Source organism: Thermobia domestica, chromosome 2 (genome assembly GCF_964235325.1).
Source record: "Thermobia domestica chromosome 2, izTheDome1.hap1.1, whole genome shotgun sequence".
Taxonomy (NCBI): Eukaryota; Metazoa; Arthropoda; class Insecta; order Zygentoma; family Lepismatidae; genus Thermobia; species Thermobia domestica.
The window spans coordinates 44,022,920-44,042,921 of NC_137455.1; the positions used below are offsets into that span (position 1 = coordinate 44,022,920).

Genomic DNA, 20,002 nt, shown 5'->3' on the forward strand with positions numbered 1-20,002 from the left:
TAAGGATTTCGTGCATTTATATAATACGAATTATTACTGTATATTACTGTCCAGAAAACGAATTTTTCTCAGTATACTCTTAAAATATACTCTTAAAAATAAATAAATAAAAATTTGAAATTACATAATGAGTGAATATGATAAGACAATAATTGTTACATTTTTAAAAGAGAACAATTTGTCAAAGTTCTTTCTTCATCTGGTGTGAATTGCTTCCATGAAATTATTTTCTAAAAATTCCCATAACTCCCTTCTGTACAAAGAGGTGAATACTTTTATGTATAAATGATAGTATTGCCAAGAATAGTAGGAGGGTAGTAGTAAGGAATAGTATACTATTCAATACTTTTGGGAAGGAAACCTAAAAAGTCTGGAAACAGGGCCCATTTTTGTAATATGTTCATTCTGAGAACGGATGCGACAAATATAGTTCACAAATTGACAAAAGGAAAGAAAATAATCTAAATAAATCTATATCGAAGGCAGATGCTATCTTGTTGACAATCACATTGTTGTTTGCTAGTGGTCTACTAGTCCACGCTTAATGCATGCATGGGGAAGCATGCTCGCGACCGTTCGGTCTCTTTGATGGACGGATACTGCCAAACGAGGCACCCCGCCCGTAGTTGCTCGTGACTGGACCTGAGCCCTCGTGCACACATGTGCACCGTCAAATTTGTCCCCTAACCTTGACACCTTCGCGTGTAACCCCCATTCACTGAGGGAGTGCGATACGCCCACTGCGCGGCCAGACCAAAGTCCTGACTGCCTACAAGTTAATCTACTGGTGGAGGCTGTCCTGCTAGCGAGTCAGGCCCTACCATACTCTACAGGCATAGTGCCCGAGCGTTATAAGGCAAGCTCACCTCTTGCACATGTTCACCGTTACCCAGGTTCCTGGGATTAGCTCCCATATGCTACCGAATCCCACGGTATGAGCAGTGAGCACAGCCCGGCAGAGTACAACCTAATCCGGGAACCCCAGGCAATGCCCGGCCCTGTCTACTCAATCGTTCAACTGGCAACCGCCTTCACGTGTAGAGGTACCACACATACATCGAGATGTTTCTCATCTCATCCCGGATCCAATGGTACGTGTTAATTCATCATTTAAGTTTGGTGCCGGCCCATATCTTACAGAGTTTAATCCCTTCCGCGGGACCAGAGCCGTTACCCAGGTCCCTGGGATTGACTCCTCCTCCACTTCCGTTTGGTCCCCCTAGCAGGCAGGAATCCAACACTCCCCTGCCGGTAGGATCGTCCAAGCAATACGGGACTACCTCTCTTCAACGTGTTGATGTACGACGTACACGTTGCAATACTTGGTATCTCTTCCCAGACCCAACAGCACGTGTAAGTCGCCATTTGGGAGAATGGCCGTGGCCACTGCTCTCCCCCGGTAGGGCCGTCCAGAGGACACCTCACTTTTTACCTGTTGAGGTACCACGTACGCTATCAGACCGAAAGGGACGTCTCCCATAAGAGGTGAGGAATTACGGTTAATTTGATATAAACGTTCATTTGTCGATAATAACGCATAAACATCAGCAAACTAACTTTGGCCAACTCAACATTTTTGTCTTGTCTGTTACTTTCAGCGTACTGTCGGAAATTACTATCTACTTTTAAAAGCTCATTTACAAACGATTGTACTAAATATCCACACGATTAGTTTTCATACTGTGCACATATAATATCTGCTGGAAAAGTATCCAAAAACAATAATTAGTGTTTCTGTAATAAGGAATTCGTGCTCTTAGCTATTAGTCTAAACGCTCTGTTATTGCCTCTGTATTTTATCCATGGATATAAAGGAGAAATTGTAACTGTATCCAAAAAATCCTTTCAGTAAAGAAGTCTACTTTAAACTTGCATATAGTTAATTCCACATCCTTTCTATTTCAAGGAAACAGAATTTTGTTCCAATATTACCTTGTATCCTTCCAGCAATTGTCTGAATTTTTTTCTCTCAGCTTCAACTTGATGTTAATTTGATTTCCAGTATTGCGTACCTTTCAGCAGACACGTTACATAAGACGTGCACCTACAGCTGAACATGGAATACAAACAACATGAACTCCTACTGGGAATCAAAACCGGGTCTCCCATCATGCCAGAGACGCATACGCTAATTGCTTGATCAAGAGAGAAATCGTCTTGGACTGAAAATTTCCTTTATTTCTGATATTTAATTTATTTTATAACAAGTTTGTGTAAAAGCAAAACATTTTGTCAGATACAAATATGCCTTTTCTTCTAAAAAAAATCTTAAATTACTTTAAAATACTTTTAATTACTCTAAATCTTGAATTTAGAGTAGCTACAGGATGTTAAGATTGAGCATAACCCGTTAAACTAGGCAAGAACAAAGTTCTGATTGTGAGACAAAAATCCTTTCTTAAGAATATTCACTATTATTATGTACAGTCAGCAGCAAAAGTATCTTCTCTTGATTGCTATAATTACAACTCCTAGACAAATGCAACCCAACTTACACCTAGCATTTCAACCAGCAGACAACAGTTGGTAAGCCTCTGAAGCACTGAAACAGGCTTTTAGTGTGGAATTGATGTACGCAAAAATATCCACTTTAGGGTTAATCTTTTTCTTTCTTTTCTTTTTTTTCTTTTTTTTCTTTTTTTTTTTGAGCATGTTGTCTAATGAGTGTTATATGCCAGCGACATTACAAGTTATTGAATGCATAATGTATTAATTCACTGTAAGAAGAAAGAGAAAACAATGATCATAAATGAGTTAGAAAATGGTTGAAATTAACTGAAGATATCAAACCTAGAACAATTAAAGGAAATATGTTTGTAAATCTTTATCTCCATTCCAATTTCTCTTCATTCGAACATATCTTTCCTCCTTCACTAGAGAAGATCTTGCATATCACACAGAGTATGGACTGAAATTGAAAGACATTAAAAATTTCGGACATGCAGATATTCGAAAACGAGGTGCGTTGGTGAAATAACCGATGTGGTAGTCATTTGTCTGCGCTGACAACTTACTTGATGTTGCATAAAAAACTGTCAGCAAGCTTAAAACCTTTCACGTAAGGCTACTCTAGATACTAATGTCTCTATGATTAGACGATCTTTAACCGATTTTCTCATTATTTTCTTCTTCTACTCAGAAACAGGTCAAATAGACCCTTCTCAATGAGGACAAAATCTCAAAATGTTCCTCAAGTTTTAACGTTCCTACTGCAGCCTAGGAGGAAGAAAAGATGACAAACGCTATTTTCTAATTATTTAAATTCTGTTTAAGCTAATTATTTAACAAGTTTGGTGAAGAGTTTTTCTCTCAAATTGCTGAAAGAGCAATATTTCTGAATGCGAACGCACATATGAGGAGTATATTTCCAAAACATGCTAAATCCCTTTGGTAGAATCCTTCAGAAAGGGTAGAAAACAATTTCTTTTTTACATTGAAACACTATCGCAAGTGATATTTCAAACATAATTTACCACAGAAAATAATGTGTTTTGACAAATAATAATAATAATAATAATAATAATAATAATAATAATAATAATAATAATAATAATAATAATAATAATAATAATAATAATAATTACAAAATTTAACGTAAGAGTTTCCATAGTATATTCTTCCATATTCAATTAAAAATTGGACATTTTTGGATTTAGCATGTTTTGGAAATACACTCATAATGATGTGTTGTACCACGATTTTTTTGAACATTTGCCTTAACAATATCTGTCAAAATTCTATGTTCAGCAACTACTTTTTTTTCCTTTCTTAACTTTTTGTTGTATAGTTTCATACTGGTTTGTTTAATTCAGTGTAACTTAATCATTTTGAGACCATATTCTTCATCACATAAAGACACTTAAAATATAAAAAGATACATACAGTACTAGGGGAAAGTCGTCTGGTATCTGACAGCGGGTTGTATCGGACAAAAGCAGTTTTCGTTATTTTCTGCTTAAGGCGGCACCTGTCAAGCATACAGTGAGTTGATCGAAATGAACTAGTCAAGCCCACGCTATTGTGGATTTGTCCGAAGAACGGTGTATCTCGTGCTTCAAAGTTTTTATATTTTAGCGAGTGATCAGGTGCATGGAGATAGATTTGTGTGCCTGCAACTTGTCAGAAAGTAAATGTATTGATATATTATTGCTATCACAGAATTTATTAAGGTGTATATATTATAATTTAAGAGTATAGTTGCCTTCGTGTTGTTACAAGCCAGTAGATAGCCATTCATTAGTTGCAAGTCTTTCGGCTGGTATCGGACAAAAGGGAATCGGGTGGTATCGGACAAAACACCGGTAAGTAAACTTGGCGTTTTTAATGGTTGCTGGCTTTTCAGGAAACCATGGGGAAAATACGTGGCAATTGGGATGAAGAAAATATAAAGTTGGTCATGGACAAAGTTATTTCCAAAGAAGCACGTGCGGCCAGTGCTAGATATGGTGTTCCTTAGAGTACATTAGAAGATCGTGTCGAAAAACTGTCGGAAGGGAAAGAGGTAACAGCTAAGCCTCGCTGCTCGGATAACAAAGGCACATTTAGTAGAACGTGACCAAGAAGAAACACTATACAATCATGTAAAGGCTTTGTACAGTTAACTAGTCTAATGCCACTAATAATACCAGAATTTTTAAAACTAGTTTACAAACTTGCTGAAAAACTAAACATTATAATCTACGGGTAGTCTTTTGATGATTGGATATAACGCAATGTATCATATGCAAAGACTTGGTCCATGAACAATGTGCAAATTTTGAAGGCAGGCTGTTTTATATCTGTGATTTGTGTCAGAATAAAAAATAACAACTCTTGATGAGACTAAGAATTTTATGATCTATTTTTTACTTTTATTTTAGGCTGTATTTCAAAACGTAATAAAACTCTATTTTGTGTGTAAGAACTCCTGTAAGTAAACAGTTAATATTTGCAATTTGTTCTGTTATTAAATTACCTCAAAAGACCAATTCTGTATAGTTTTATGTTTGTGCGATACCACCCTCAACTTTTTTAGAATTATAATTTGTATTACCTTTGATTGTTTACAAAAATATATATTATTAGTTTTTACCTGTCAAATCATCTTTACCACGTTGTGCGTAAGATACCAAGGTATCGTTTTGTACATTAAGTAATTAGATATAGCTAGTTTTCAGAATGACAAACTGAGAAAAGCTACGGTGTCCGATACCAGAGGACCTTCCCCTATGTGTCTATTTTACATTAACTTCAATAGGAGAAATAATTTCGATTCACGAACAGCGTTACGGAAAGGATTAAATTCGTTACTCTAGGGTGAACTCTATATGATTTGGTTTGTATATTATATGAGATAGGTGCTGTGTGGACTTTGTGGTGGACAAAGGTGGGTTTTCGTGGGGTTCTCCCGTTTCCTCCTCCCACTTTCTTCATTCCACCATTTCATTCATTTCTCATCTTCACCGTCTCCTTTAGCCTCACCGGCATAACCGTGGGACGTAAAACTTTCATTTCATTACATTATATGAGTTAGTGTATAACAAATCATTACGTTACCTATCATAAACTTTTAGAAGAAACTAAAGAGCATTATCCACCTCGATATAATGAAAGGATATCACGCTCCCATGTGAAAAGACTACATTGGACATAAGTTGCTAACGGACATGCCTGTAGAAGAGTGATAATCAATCGCAATTTAATTTACCTTAGCTCCGGGGCGAGCTGTCTGGCAACTCGGGAAAAGGCTTTCACCCTCGGAAGTATATCTGGAATAAACACTGCCCTCCAGTTGAATATATGACGTAGTGTATACGGGGTTGAAACTGGAATATTACGCAAAAACAACGAAAAATTAATTAGAAACTCAGCTTATCAGTGTGAAATGAATGTAGTAATTTCGCTGGTTCTGACGAAAAACCAATGGGAATATATTCAGCACAATTTGGGAGAGAAAAGTAATGTTGGATGTAACTATAGAAGAGAGAGAAACTGTTGGGACGTTGTCTGCCAAGGAACTTTTCTATAAGTGACTGCAACGATTCGTAAAGTCTGGGTAATACAAAGTGCCATGTCGTGAAAAGTCAGCTCCCAGGGCAAGAGTATACGACGGCGCCCCCATACAGATATTCTAAGTAATTTTTCCTCTCTTTTTTCCGTGTTTCCCTCGAAGTTTGCTTTTCCCTTACTTCGGCGTCCGAGGCCGTTGCCCCGCTCGCCCCCCTCCCCTAGGCGCGGTACTGGGTATACACCAATCATAGATCTATTTAATATCACGGTGATAATTCAGTAGATTCCAGAACGATTCGTGAAGCTGTCTTCCGAACGCACACTTGAGAATACCACATATCAGAAGTACACCAATGATTTTGCTACGCAGCACTTAAAGAAGTATAAAACTGAACGGTAGCAATTATTCGAATTCAACGGTAACATGACATCAATAATAATAATAATAATAATAATAATAATAATAATAATAATAATAATAATAATAATAATAATAATAATAATAATAATAATAATAATAATAATAATAATATCAACAAAACGAAACTTAGCGGTTATTCAACACAATGTACCCTCGGAAGATGTTCTCTGTGTGGCACAAGAGACGACACTGGCAAAATTCAATTAATGGAGGTTGACGGTCAGAACAAACACTCGCGTTCTATTGGGTGGTGCGATCGGTACTACCGCTTCCGGTTAATTGATCGTCTCCATCAATGAATTTTATTAGGAACTTCTGACATGTTACGTACTAGCTAGAATTGCTAGTGATTCATCAAGCATCTCAAGATATTTTGTTTAACGAACGGTCAGACACATAGACAGACATTTTTTGTTTCCCGGATGGACGTACATGGACATACAGGACAAATATACAGGGTGATTCAAAACAACACCGACAACGTTTGGGAGGTGATTCCTAACACCAAGATAAGACAAAAAGTATAGACCAATCCTGGGTGATCAAATACTTCCTTTCGAAGTTATAGTTTGCCGAAAACATAAAAAATTGAACTTTAAAAGTCCATAGTTTCAAAAGTATGGGACCTTCCGTAGTCGCATCAAAACTTCATTTAGAAACTAATATGTGGGCTATCCAAAAATACATGTTTCAGAATCCTAAGATGCTCACGAAGCAATTTTTATAGAGAGAGAGTTTGGCTACATGCATATAATTTGAACTACTCTCCAACTAGGCCCTTAAAAAATTGTTGCAGAAGTAGTGCAAGATTCTGAAACTTTGATATTTGGGTAGGCACATACTAGTTTCTAAATGAAGTCTTGCCCCGACTACGGTAGGTTCCGTAGTTTTGGAGCTATGGGCCTTTAAAGTTCAATTTTTCATGTTTTCGGTGGCCTATAACTCCGAACGGAAGCATTTGTGCTCCCAGGTTGGTCTATACTTTTTGTCGTATATTTGTGTCACGAATCACCTCCCAAACGTTGTCGGTGTTGTTTTGAAACACCCTGTATAAAGAAGTTTTCATTCGTCAGACAAACTCTTTACATCAATCATTTCCAACGTTTCTTTAATTCCTACCTCTTAGAAAAATAAGTGCTGCATAAACTATGTTTTTATTCACTTTTAGTAATAGCTTACTGGCCCTTCTTCGCATGGGAAGAAAAGGATTCATGGAAAATGTTTAAAAGATATAAACGTTGAGTTAATATTGATTTGAAAATACTTGTTGATGGGCATTTTAGGTTACTGGAGTTGCGTAGAGGCACACTCGTGTTTAAAATTTCACTCCGGTCCAAATTTCGTGACATCATCTTAGGATACATAGTATGTTTATAAAAAAATATCAAGATTCTACGTCTAATAGTTTTGAATATGTAAAAAAAGGAAAATAATTAAGTTCAGGTTTATGGTTGCATCTAGGATTACCTATGAGCCAAAAAAATTGATGTTGTGTCGTCTCGAGAAAATTCTCTGAATAGACTTCTCCTCTTGAGAATTATGTTTGTGTCTATTGCCAGAGATCGTTTGGACGTCTAATACTTTTAGAAATCTGATGACGGGCAAAACAGAGTCCCATTTTTCCCCATTAGTAGAAGCATTTTGTAAAATCATGGCGCATCTACAGCTTAGAGTCAACGTCAGATGTGTAACAGTCGGTGGTGCAATCAGTTCAAAGCACCGAGGCACCCAGTGAAAAGGACTTCCGCACCCGCTGTTTGAAGCTCATATTATTTCTTGCTGAATACCTTAAAGTTTCTGTTATTCATTTTACGTATGTGCGTTATTCATATCAGTAATAAAACTTATTTTGATCAACTCCCTTTATAAAAATATATATTATGTAATACTATCATTAAAATTGCCCTTTGAATGTAGAATAGTTACAAAGAGTCGCTGAAACGACGGAGAAACTGATCGTCAAACGATCATCATGATAATTATCAGAGCTTTATTTGTAATATGAAGAGGGAACGGGGGCTTAGTAGTATAGAGTCTACCTCTAATGCGTGGGGTACATGGTTTGATCCCTTACCAAGTAAGTTCGTGGTGAGCAACATTGTATCCAGGGGTTTTCTTGGGATACTCCCGTTTCCTTCCACTTTATTATTACGCCAATTCTTCCATCACCATTCTTTACATTTAACCATCGTTTCCCTTACGCCAAAGGGCATAGTCGTGGGACCTTAAACTGTAAGATATGTGTAGCATGTAATGTCTCTGCCAAAATCGAAAGATGAAGTAGGCTGGTTTGTTTTGTTTTAATGTTGTTACCTTCTCATGGTCTTCAGAAAATGAGAGGCAACCACTACTGGAGCAAGGTGCCTCGAGGAGGGAAGATCCCGCACAACCAATCGAAATACCGTACCTAAAAATCAAGGGGGAGCGTTGTAATACGAGTATTAAGTGGGTATCTATCGTGCTTTAATCTTCAACTTTTACATTTTCAAAATTCCTCGCTGATTAGAGGGCCTACAAACACCTTTATGCACTGGGTCTCGGTGGGATTTGTTACGGCCCTGTTTGAAGTACAATATTCATACATAATTTCAATGATCTACGCCTAACATTCTCAAAGATCTGGTGACGAGAGAAACAATGAAAATCAACTGATTTAATATTACAGACCCATTCTTCGTATGAGGAGAATATGTTTCATTTTGGACATAAAGTTGTGAATTTGGATTTAAACGGCATTGGAAGTGTCACTCTACGTCTCAACGACCCCGCAAAACTATGGATTCGATACTAATATCGGTCATTTTCCATAATTTTAAATATTCCCCCTCCTCCTCTAAGTTGCAAGGTGAAAGTGAAATCATAAAAACCATCCCAGGCCCAAATGTCATGTATGTTGAAAATTTGACCAAGATCTGTCAGGTGGTTCAAGAGTTACGTCACAAAGCTAGTTACTTTCATTTTTATGTATTTTTCTGTCTCTCCCCTCCCCCACCCCTACGTTGCACTGTCAAAATGAAATGATAAAAACCATCCCAGGCCAGAACGTCATCTACGTTGGAAATTGATCGAGATATATAGGGTGTTAATGAACTATACCGACAAACTGTAAGAGGTGATTCCTCACATCAAAATAAAAGAAAAAGTTCATATGGACCTATGGCGAAAAGTGCATAGTTTCTTCAAGCTAGGGCTGTCCAAAATAGCTAAAAAGCTAAATTTGAATAGGCCCTATTTGAGTCCCCGATACTATAGATGGTGGTTCTTATCAGCGTAAAGGAAGCCACGCATATACAATCCAAAAGTGCATATTTCATCAATTGTCAATAGGTGTTGAGGGTATTCCCTACAGGGTGTAATTCACAGATATGTTTTCAAGATAGTTTTTAGATATATCCTGATATCAAGAAGATTCCAAAGTAGGCAAAGGGTAAACCTTGACACAATGGATATTCAATGCTTCGGAGGGAAAGCAGAAGTCTTAGAAAGCGGCAGCTCCATGTTTCTTTGTGTTCGGAACAACGTGTGATGATATGTATTTCGTCATGGTATATTTCACGTTTTCTTCACTTATAAACGTGAAAGAAAACATCGCAGCATGCGTTTTCCCGAGTACGAGAGACCGTGCTCTTGACGATCCTTAACACTTCTGACATCGCGCCCAAGGATTCCGTGTTCACTGTTATCAAGGCTTATCGTTTGCCTCGTTAGACTACTCATAAATTCAGAGCATATTTGAAAATTCGGTTGATGGTATGTGTGGGAATTTCACCCGGTAGGGAATAATCTGTACACGTATTGAACATTAATGAAATATGTATTTTTGGATTGCGTATCATCCACAGTCTCTCGAATTCGAAATAGGTCCTCTTAAAATATGGCTTTTTTACGATTTTGGACAGCCCTAGCTCTGAAACTATGCACTTTTCGCCATACGTTAATATGATTATTTTTTGTCATATTTTGATGTGAGGAATCACCTCTTATAGTTTGTAGCTGTAGTTCATTAACACCCTGTATATGTATATAATAGATAGATCCATAGATTACCGGTATCTTGTAAGACAGAGTGTAGCACAAAGAACATTCTATATAGTTTAACTTGCTCTTGATATATTTTTGAACTAATTAGTATCATAGTAATGAAGTAATTATCTTAAATAAAATATATTATTGCTGATGTATGTTTTCTTTCGTTGCATTGCAGGTGAGAAGCTGTTAGTGGTTATCGGTTGACGTTGTGCGAGGGCTGGTACTGCCGGGGTGGTATTCGTGCCGAAAGTCGTAAGTGATGAATGCAGTGACAAGAGGTCACGAGAGTAAAAGATGAGAGAGCCTCACGGAAGGCCATCCGCAAGACAAAAGGACTCAGAGGAGGAGGAGGAAGAGGAAGAGCTCTCTTTTGATTTGAAGCAACATCTGCGTGAGTGTCGCTGTCCATGCGACCATCTTGGATACGGAAATTACTTACAGCTTCAAGTAAGTCAAGTTGTTTAGTAAAATAATTCCATGTTCGTAGCATAAGAACATTATTGAGAATACCAAAAGATAAAAAACGTCATCTTACATTTTTTTAAAAGTAACTGTAAACGAAAACAGAATCTTCAAATGTAAAGGATATAGCGCACTGAACGCATTCGAAGTATAACTTAATTTTAAAAAGAAAAATTAAGTACATATTAACAATATGGAGGTAAATGCAAGAAAACACTATGGATAAATTTAAAGAAATTCTTGGAGAAAGAGTGGCATCTAAGAAATTATTCATGTATTGTAGGTGGTGCTCCTGTAAGGAAAAAGGTACGGGAGTGTTACCAAACATTTCTGGTTACAAACTACACAAAGATTTCTTGTTGTAACTCTGGAAAGAATTTAGTCAACCGAGATTTCTTTCAGAGGTTTGTTCTTTCCTCACAACAATTTCATTTTCCGAAAGATCTTAGGTTATCTTAGGTTGCCTACTTGCTTTGGCGTTTGCCCCTTACAAAAATTAGGGAAAAAAATCTAAAAGCAATTACTTCGTGTTTAGCCTATAAGAACATTCTTTAGATATTTATTTTCACCTGCCAACCACAACGGTTAGTTAACCTGTAGGACGGTTACACTCTCTAGGATGTAAGAGATTAAGAAGGAATTTGGAAACAAATTATTAGTGGTGACCAAGTGCTTTATTCAAAATCTATCATAATATTCGACAACAATGTACAATGATTTGACGTAAGGAACCTTGATGCTTATTATGAGAAGTAAAAAGTAAACATAGGCCCTACATATATCAAAGGATAACTTTAGCAAAACGAAATGTACGACACAAATAAGTATACAGAAAATAATATGTGAGGAAAATGAACGGAGATGTTGATAATGTGCTCACGGGAATGAGGAATGAGACGAGGTACATCATACAGGATAGCACGTGTGCTATACAAGGGTAGACAAAAAAATCTAAAAACACTTCATACAGGACACGTAAGTTTGGCCCTCCACTGTACAACATGTGTTGCGGTTGCCGATCGTTTTTTGTTTTCAATGTGTCATGTGGAGCTTCCTCTTCCGTCATCAGTAACCAGTTCACCTATGAGTGTCGTGGTGTGAAAGTAGTGGAGTAAAATGGGCGACCTGACAGAGTTCCAAAGAGGCATGGTCGTTGGTGCCCGTCTAGTTGGAGCTTCAGTGGCAACAGTGGCGAACATTGTGGGGTACAGAAAGGCACTGAGTCCATTGTCACGAGGGCATACACAATTCATGGGCAAACGATGTCTGCAAAGCACAACACTGGTCGAAAGACAATCCTGTCAGATAAGGATCGGAGGGCATTAAAAGGATTGTAGCAGCTAAAAAGAAGACCACTGCAATGAAAATTATGTCTGAACTCAATTCCGGCCTACAGAACCCGGTTTCATCGAAGACAGTGCGACAGGAACTTCATAAATTAAAATTAATGGCAGGGCCGCTATTGCCAAACCCCTGTTCACGGCAGTAAATGCGAAGAGGCGTATCCAATGGTGCAAAGACCACAAGGCGTGGACTCATGAGCAGTGGAAACACGCGATGTGGTCCGATGAATCGACCTTCACCTTGTTTCCAATAACCGGTCGTGTTTACGTATGGAAAATAGCATCGCAGGCCCATGATACAGAATGTCTGCTCCCAACTGTAAAGCATGGGGGTGGGTCTGTTACAGTATGGGCAATGATATCGTGTCTTTTTGGAGTTTCCATCATAGCCCTGCATGGAATTATGAATGCTAAGGCGTATGAGGCCATTTTCGGCGACCAGGTTCTACCCATGGCCCAAAAATTGTTCCCTGATGGTGATGACATCTACCAAGATGATTTGGCACCCTGTCACGCTGCAAAAACGGTGAAATCATGGTTTAAGAAGCATGACCAGGAGCTATCACACCTTCCCTGGGTCCCACAATCACCAGATCTGAACATCATTGAGCCATTGTGGTCTGAGTTAGAAAGGCGTGTTCGGTCTCATTACCTTCCACCAGCATCTCTTAAGGAACTGGAGCATGTTTTGGAGGAACAATAGTACAAAATTCCACACACCACGATTCAGGAGCTGTATACGTCCATTACACGTCGGATCCAAGCTATTTTGGACGCAAAAGGAGGCCCCACACCACCCTAGGTATAGTTTTCACACTTTTGCAAACGTTTTAGATTTTTTGTCCAACCCCTGTATTGATCAAACAAATGAAGCTATTTTCTGTCTAGCAGCAACCGTAGCCGATGATGAAAACGGGGAGAGCCCAATTGAGTACACAAGAGTAATTACTATGGAGAATAAAATGGATGAATGAGTGGAAGATGTTCATGAATAATGTAGTCAGAAATGATTAAGAACAAGGAATCTCTCAGGTGTAAAGGGCATAGAGGGCAAAGAGTTGAGACAAAGGTCAATGTTGTGAGACGTAAAGTGTGATATTGTATAGTCTCATGAAGTAAGGGGTGTTGAGTTTGGAAGTTAGGATTTAGATTTCTGGGCTTTGGGCATCTATGGCCATTTAGGTCGTCACGTTCGAGGGATGACGTTCCTCGGCGAGTACATTATCCAAGGAAGGGGAAGAAGAAAGATTGGGAAAGGAAGGAAGCGGCCTGGGATCTATAAGTTAGGTAACACCCCAGCATTTACCTGGTGTAAATGAAGGAAACGTCATTCAAAATGGCTAATCTGAAAAAAGGGTTTTACACTTTTTCGACCGAGAACCCCCAATGGAAATCGAACCCGCGACCGCTCGCACCGAAGGCGAGAGCATTAGAGACTACGCTACGCGGGGCCACGTTGGGTTTGGAAGTATTTGCTGACAGGTGAGGCCTATTTTTTATGTAATACTGTAATGTGATGAATTATAAGGCGTGAGATTTAGAGATTTAAGATTTAGATTACTGGGCTTTCGGCATCTAAGGTTATTGAGGCCGTCACATTTTGAGGAATGACGTTCTATGGCGAGCAAACTATCCGGGGAAAGGGAAGGAAGGAAGCGGTCTGGGACCTATAAGTTAGGTACCACCCCGGCATTTGCCTGGTGTGAATGACGAAAAGCCAGGAAAACCTGAATCAGGGTGGCTGGCCTGAAAAAGCGTTTTACACTTTTTGATGGAGTGCCCCCACCGAGAAGTGTAGTGTGGTACGGTGGTGGTTCTTATAGCTCCTAGATAAGGGTAGGTAATCGGACACGGAGGGCTATGTGGAAAGCATGTCTTCACGTATCAAAACCTTTTGATAAAATTTTGACGATGCGGCAATCCACTGCCAGGCGCTAGTGGAGAAAAGGAAATATCCAGAAAAAATATTCATTATTTAATTCAAAAAACTTTCTAAAGAGAGACATGAAAACATTAGTGAAAACCATTAGTAATTGCATCTAAAGCATAAAAGTAACTGCTTTTAACAAAGAAGATAATTTTTCACAAAACTATTAACATCCACTGCACAGATACCTAACAGTTTTTGAGTGACGTCACAGTTGAAAGAGACGGAAGAAATAGGATCTCTTCTATGGAAATAAACCAAAGCGTCCTCATTAAAATACAGAAGAAAAGCAGTGACCAACTTCAGAAATAATATATTGATAATTAATAATAATATTTTGACCAAAGCACAAAAGTCGAATTTAGCGCTATGACGTAGTTGGGTCAAAGTTACGGTTTGTGATATGGAAAAGAATTGAGATGGTACATAACTTGTCTCAGTCGAGTTGCAATCAGTACGATTTAAAAAAAAATGAAAAATTAAGTTTTTGAGTTTTACGTCCCACGGTTATGCCGGCTAGGCTAAAGGAGACGGTGATAATGAGAAATGACTGAAATTATGAAATGAAGAAAGTGGGAGGAAACGGGAGAACTCCGAGGAAACACACGCACACGTTGTTTGCCCACCATGAAGTTCACTTGGCGATAGCAGGGTTTGAACCTCCGACCCGATGCATCAGAGATGACTGCTCTTCCACTGAGCTACCGCGGCCCCCTTTCAGTACGATTGAGTCCTATGTATGTGCTGGATCTAATCTCCGCACAGTCTTTCGTGGTTCTAACCTGCGAAAGCCCATCCGTGGTCTATAGAGCAGTCTCTTATAGCTCCGAATATTTGATTGTTTAACTGTAGTAAAATTAGGGTCAAAGTGTGCTTGTGCTTAATCTAGTTTGAGTATAAGCGACTTTTAGTCGTCGTTATAATTTGATTAGTGTTTAGGATGGTTGTACTTACGTAAGTATTATAAGCCTAATATCAGTATGCACGATTGATTCATCAAGATGACTCAAGAAAATTAGGTCTAATTATGACGTTGGCCCAGTGTATTCTAGAGTAGATAGGGAGCTCAATATTGCTTTCATTCGTAATCGTCGTTATGTCAAATGACTCTTTGAATCACTATTAATTGTTCTGTGAGATATTGTAACTCATGCTAATGCTGTCAATTAAGGGTAGAATGTTTCATGTTTTGGAGGGCGCGATCCTCGAGCCCAGGTTTTTTGATACAGTATGCTACCGATGTATCGACTTTTTATAATTAACCCAAACAATATTTTAAAACAAACAACTACAATGAAATAGGTATTAGCAATTTCAATTGATTTGCCTTTATTTTAAATAACTGAAAAGTAATGACGTGTACTTGTAGTTTCATCCATTTTTAGATATGTGTTGGGTTAAGAAAATCGTGACAAATTCAATGAATTATTGGTTGGGGGAGGAAAAAAGGGCCCGCGATATTTTAACTGATTCTTGTAGTACTCGACGAGAGAAATCGATTAGTGAAGGAATTTTCAAAATCGGCGCAGTCAAACATGAAGAAAATTGCGTTTTCATGTACCGGTTCAAAATGCGATTTTCTCCATGTTTGCCTGCGCCGATTTTGAAAATTCTTTCACTACTCGATTTCTCTCGTCGAGTACTACAAGAATCAGTTAAAATCTCGCGGGCCCTTTTTTCTTCCCCCAACCGAATTACTTCTAGTTTTAAGGGTAAGTAAGACGAGTATTACCCTGTTATAAAAATTGGTCTGATAAAAAAGGTTACATAAAACTACGGGTTGAATCCGTATCCGTCATAAGTAAACCTTGTACCTGTTTAAGATTATATGTACTGTAAGTCACCAGGCCGAACCAGTTAAAACATTTCGGTAGATTTAGTTCATTATATCCTTCAGACGTGATATTTGCTAAGTATTTGTTCCATGTTGGATGACAGTCGCAAGTATTATATTTCCGAGATAAATGACTGTTACTAAGTCGTATAAGCTCGTGATCTACATGGAGTTGGAAAAGGTAAAGAGTTTCAACACACTTTAGGTTTTGGGCGTGGTGGTAGAAAAAAAAAATATTGTGAGTTTTAGCCAAATTTTTGTGAAGTTTCTAACCAGTACATCAGTAGATGAAGTGGTTTATTGCAATTTGTAACACAAAATGAAGAAACCTATCTTGTCATCATATTGAAATAAATGAATCTGATGCGGAAGCCTATACATGTCAGCTTCATATTACAAGTAATGAGTATATATATATAGCCTACGCATTGATGCCAACTTGAAACAATATGAAATCCCATGTTAAGATGCAAAAAAAATCCCATTTTACGTGTGAATTTCCCACATTATACTAATTAAAAGTATGCTATAATATTAGAAATTAAATTTCTCTGTGTTAGTCACTTTTTACAATATCTAAATGAATAAGCCGTAAATTTCGATCTTCTCGAAAAATCCCATATATGCTGCTTATTATCCCTTTCCGAGAAAATAAGGTCAAAAACTTCCACAATATGGGATTTTCCCCACAGGTTCGCATCACTGTCTACGTATAGTAATGCATCGCTCGCGAGTGAGCCGACTCTTCTGACTAACTCTTTTGGATGAGTGAGTGAGTCGATGTTCACTAGAAATGAGCCACGATTCTTCGAGAGTCGTTGCTCTTCGAGAGTCGTTGCTCTTCGAGAGTCGTTGTTCTTTGAGAGTCGTTATTCTTTCGGGAGTCGTGGTTCTTCGGGAATCATGATTCGTCGGCAGTCGTGGTTCTTCAAGAGTCATGGTTCTTTTTGAACCAGACGATTCTTTAGGAGTGACAATGTTTGGAGAACGTGAATCTTGTACGTCGCTCACTCGCGAACCGCCCTCTTGCTTTTCAATCTTGGTTGGTTAAGTCAGTTGATGTTTTTTTTTTGGGGGGGGGGAGATTTCGCTGGTTCTCACAGAGGTGAGTGCCTCTTGAGTTGAATTTGGCAAATGTGCGTTGGCTTAGTGTATGTGTACCTCTGGCATGAATAAATTAAAAAGAGTACCAACAACGTAAATATTTAGCACTTTGATGTGGCAGCGGGACACATGATAATTTACATATAAAGCGAAGAATGGGGTAGTAGGTCAAGTACGTAAAAGCCCGTAAGAGTCGGTTCTTTTCATTTACCTAGATCTGTTATTGTAATCACAGCGCACGTAGACAATTGACTATTCATTTGAGAAATTAAACTATGAAAATGAGTGGTGCGTGCATAGCGCACCAGTAGTAGTGATAAGAACTGATAGTAATTCTACGTTTTTTCATACATCAATTGTGTAACTATTAGTTTTAAACAAAGGTATGTGTTACATAATTCTTAAAGGGAAATGATATGTTAAAATTAGCATATGTAATTCAAATAAATTCTTAATCATTTCAGTAAATTTTAAATATATTTTATAATTAGAGAGAATGGATTCTATGTCTTAGTTCATTATTTTCATTGCAAAAGGTAACTTCAGTTTAAATAATGAAGGTCTACTTAAGAGTATTTTAAGATACTTTTACAATATATATGGAAATTCTTAAGGCTGTGAAGTACAAAATTCAAAACGTAATTCCTGTAAGTTGTTTCTACAACATAACTAAATTATATGGAACCACACAGGGTTGGGATGGTTGGGACCAAAGTCCCCGTTAAGGTTTTTTTTGTACTTAAAACATTCGTAAGCCTCAATATTACCTTAGATACAATAAATCTATTAGGCCTATATAAAAATGACCAGAATCTTGTGATCACATCACGAGATAACAATTTAACCGATTACAAGTTAATTTTTTGACATAGTTAACACCTTTGTCGAACACAGTTTTCATCGGTACTTTAATTTGATTTGATTTTGAGTTTAGCGTCCCTTTCAGCATCGAAAAAATGAAATGAAATCTTTAAGTTTTACGTCCCACGGTTATGCCGGTTAGGCTAAAGGAGACGGTGATTATGAGAAATGAGTGAAATGGTGGAATGAAGAAAGTGGGAGGAAACGGGAGAACCCCGAGAAAACCCACGAGCACGGTGTTTGTCCACCACAAAGTCCACACGGCGCAAGCTGGGATCGAACCAGCGACCCCAAGCACCGGAGGTGAACGCTCTACCACTGAGCCACCGCGCCCCCTCTTTCAGCATCGAGGCACGGTAGTAAAGTCTTACCTCTCGTGCCTCGGTCCCTGGTTCGATCCCCGCCAAGTAAGTTTGTGGTGGACAACATCGTGTCCGTGGGTTTTCTCGGAATACTCCGTTTCCTTCCATTTTCTCATTTCACCAATTCTTCCATTATCAATCACTTGCTTTAACCATCGTCTACCTTAATCTAAGGGCATCATCGTGAAACGTTAATTCATTCTATTTCATTTCAGGAGCGAGGTTATATGAGACGTGTACCTACTGATTAACGTGGAATGCAAACCACATGAGCTCCCATCGGGAATCGAACGCCGGGACTCCCACGCCAAAGACGCGTACATTAACCGCTTAGCCTCGGGGAACCCGTTACTTTGATTAAAATACTCATGCTAAGCGAGAAGTGGTGCCCAACACTTTTAGGAAAAATTTAGTTTCACGATGTTTCAAGTTAGAAGTACGAAACGCGGAATATAAACTTTTCACTGAATATAAGCAGCGCCATATTCCAGCGTTTTGAGAATTCCCCTTTTACGTGGGAAAGAGAGCATTTTCTAAGTTTTCTTTCTTCATCTTGAAAGCGATGTTGCCAGTTGTTTGAGATCGAATCGTGGGAGAAACGATTAAAAACTTTTTAAGAAATTAATTTTTGAACATACAAGTTAGCATCTACCTTAAACTGGGTTTTTATCATATTACTTCAATTGGAAGGCGCATCTTAAGGAAGTATGAGGGATTCAAAATTTATGTAAAAAAAAAAAATACAGTATCTCACGAGCCCATCAAACTAGGAAGATGAAACTCGGCATATTTACTAATTAACAATGTATGGGCATATGTCTGAGATGTTGAAACCGATATTGTCTGTTGTGAACGCATCTCAGTTCAACAGTTTGGAGTGAAATTTGGGACATAGTTTATACTTATCTTGAGCTAATATTTTAATAATTTCTTTGATAATAGAACATACCCTAAAGGTGTAGAGTATTATTATATTTTAACCTATTATTATATTTTATATTGACATAGACATAGAAACAACTCTTGGGGCACCAATGCGATCTTCCTATAAAAAATTGAAAAAAAGGGTGTCGCAATAGAAATTGCACATTATTCATTATCGACAAAGAAAATGCTTTATTTTATGTAATATTAGGCATGTAAAATACTAATTGATTAGTCATTATTTTCATAAATCTGTATATACAGGGTGTCTCAAAAGTCCCCTGACATAGGGTAACGGTTATTATCAGAATTATTTTACAACAAAATGTAAGAGGGGAAACCGTCTCCAAATATGATGTTTCCAATCTAAAGTGAAAGATTATTTTTAATCGGACGAGCCGTTTGGGCTGTACACGCTTTATGCGCCCAATGTTAAATGAAAATGCAACATTGCCATTAATAGAGGGGGCTGGGGTAGGGGAGGGCGGGGCTGGGGGTGGATAGATTTTCTAAGAGTATGGCGACTGGGGATATGTTTGAAATGAGGCCTGGACGTCGACACGTTACTGTAAAATACAGTAACTTCATTCACCTATCTTATGGGTTCAGGTAAATGGCATTGAAGTTGAATTTGTTAATAGCTGTATGCTTGTAATCTAAAATTGGAGTTATATCTTTTTAATTTGTCTTATATAATCTATTTGGTCTGATAATACTATTTTAGTTTTTAACTTCCCCCTCCCCCTT

At 38.0% G+C, this 20,002-nt stretch overlaps 1 protein-coding gene and 1 non-coding gene across 3 annotated transcripts in view; one reads left to right on the forward strand and one right to left on the reverse strand.

Annotated features, from left to right (window-relative positions):
- Positions 1–20,002, forward strand: part of LOC145671542 (dipeptidase 1-like) — a 718,611-nt gene that overhangs the window by 101,132 nt on the left and 597,477 nt on the right. For both annotated transcript variants that reach the window (XM_081740732.1, XM_081740737.1), the window contains exon 2: positions 10,614–10,885. In XM_081740732.1, coding sequence (XP_081596858.1) covers positions 10,733–10,885 — 153 coding nt within the window. In that variant the 5' untranslated portion in view covers positions 10,614–10,732. The remainder of the gene's footprint in view (positions 1–10,613; positions 10,886–20,002) is intronic.
- TRNAR-CCG (transfer RNA arginine (anticodon CCG)) lies at positions 18,231–18,302 on the reverse strand. Its single transcript has one exon. It is a non-coding gene; the product is annotated as a tRNA-Arg (tRNA).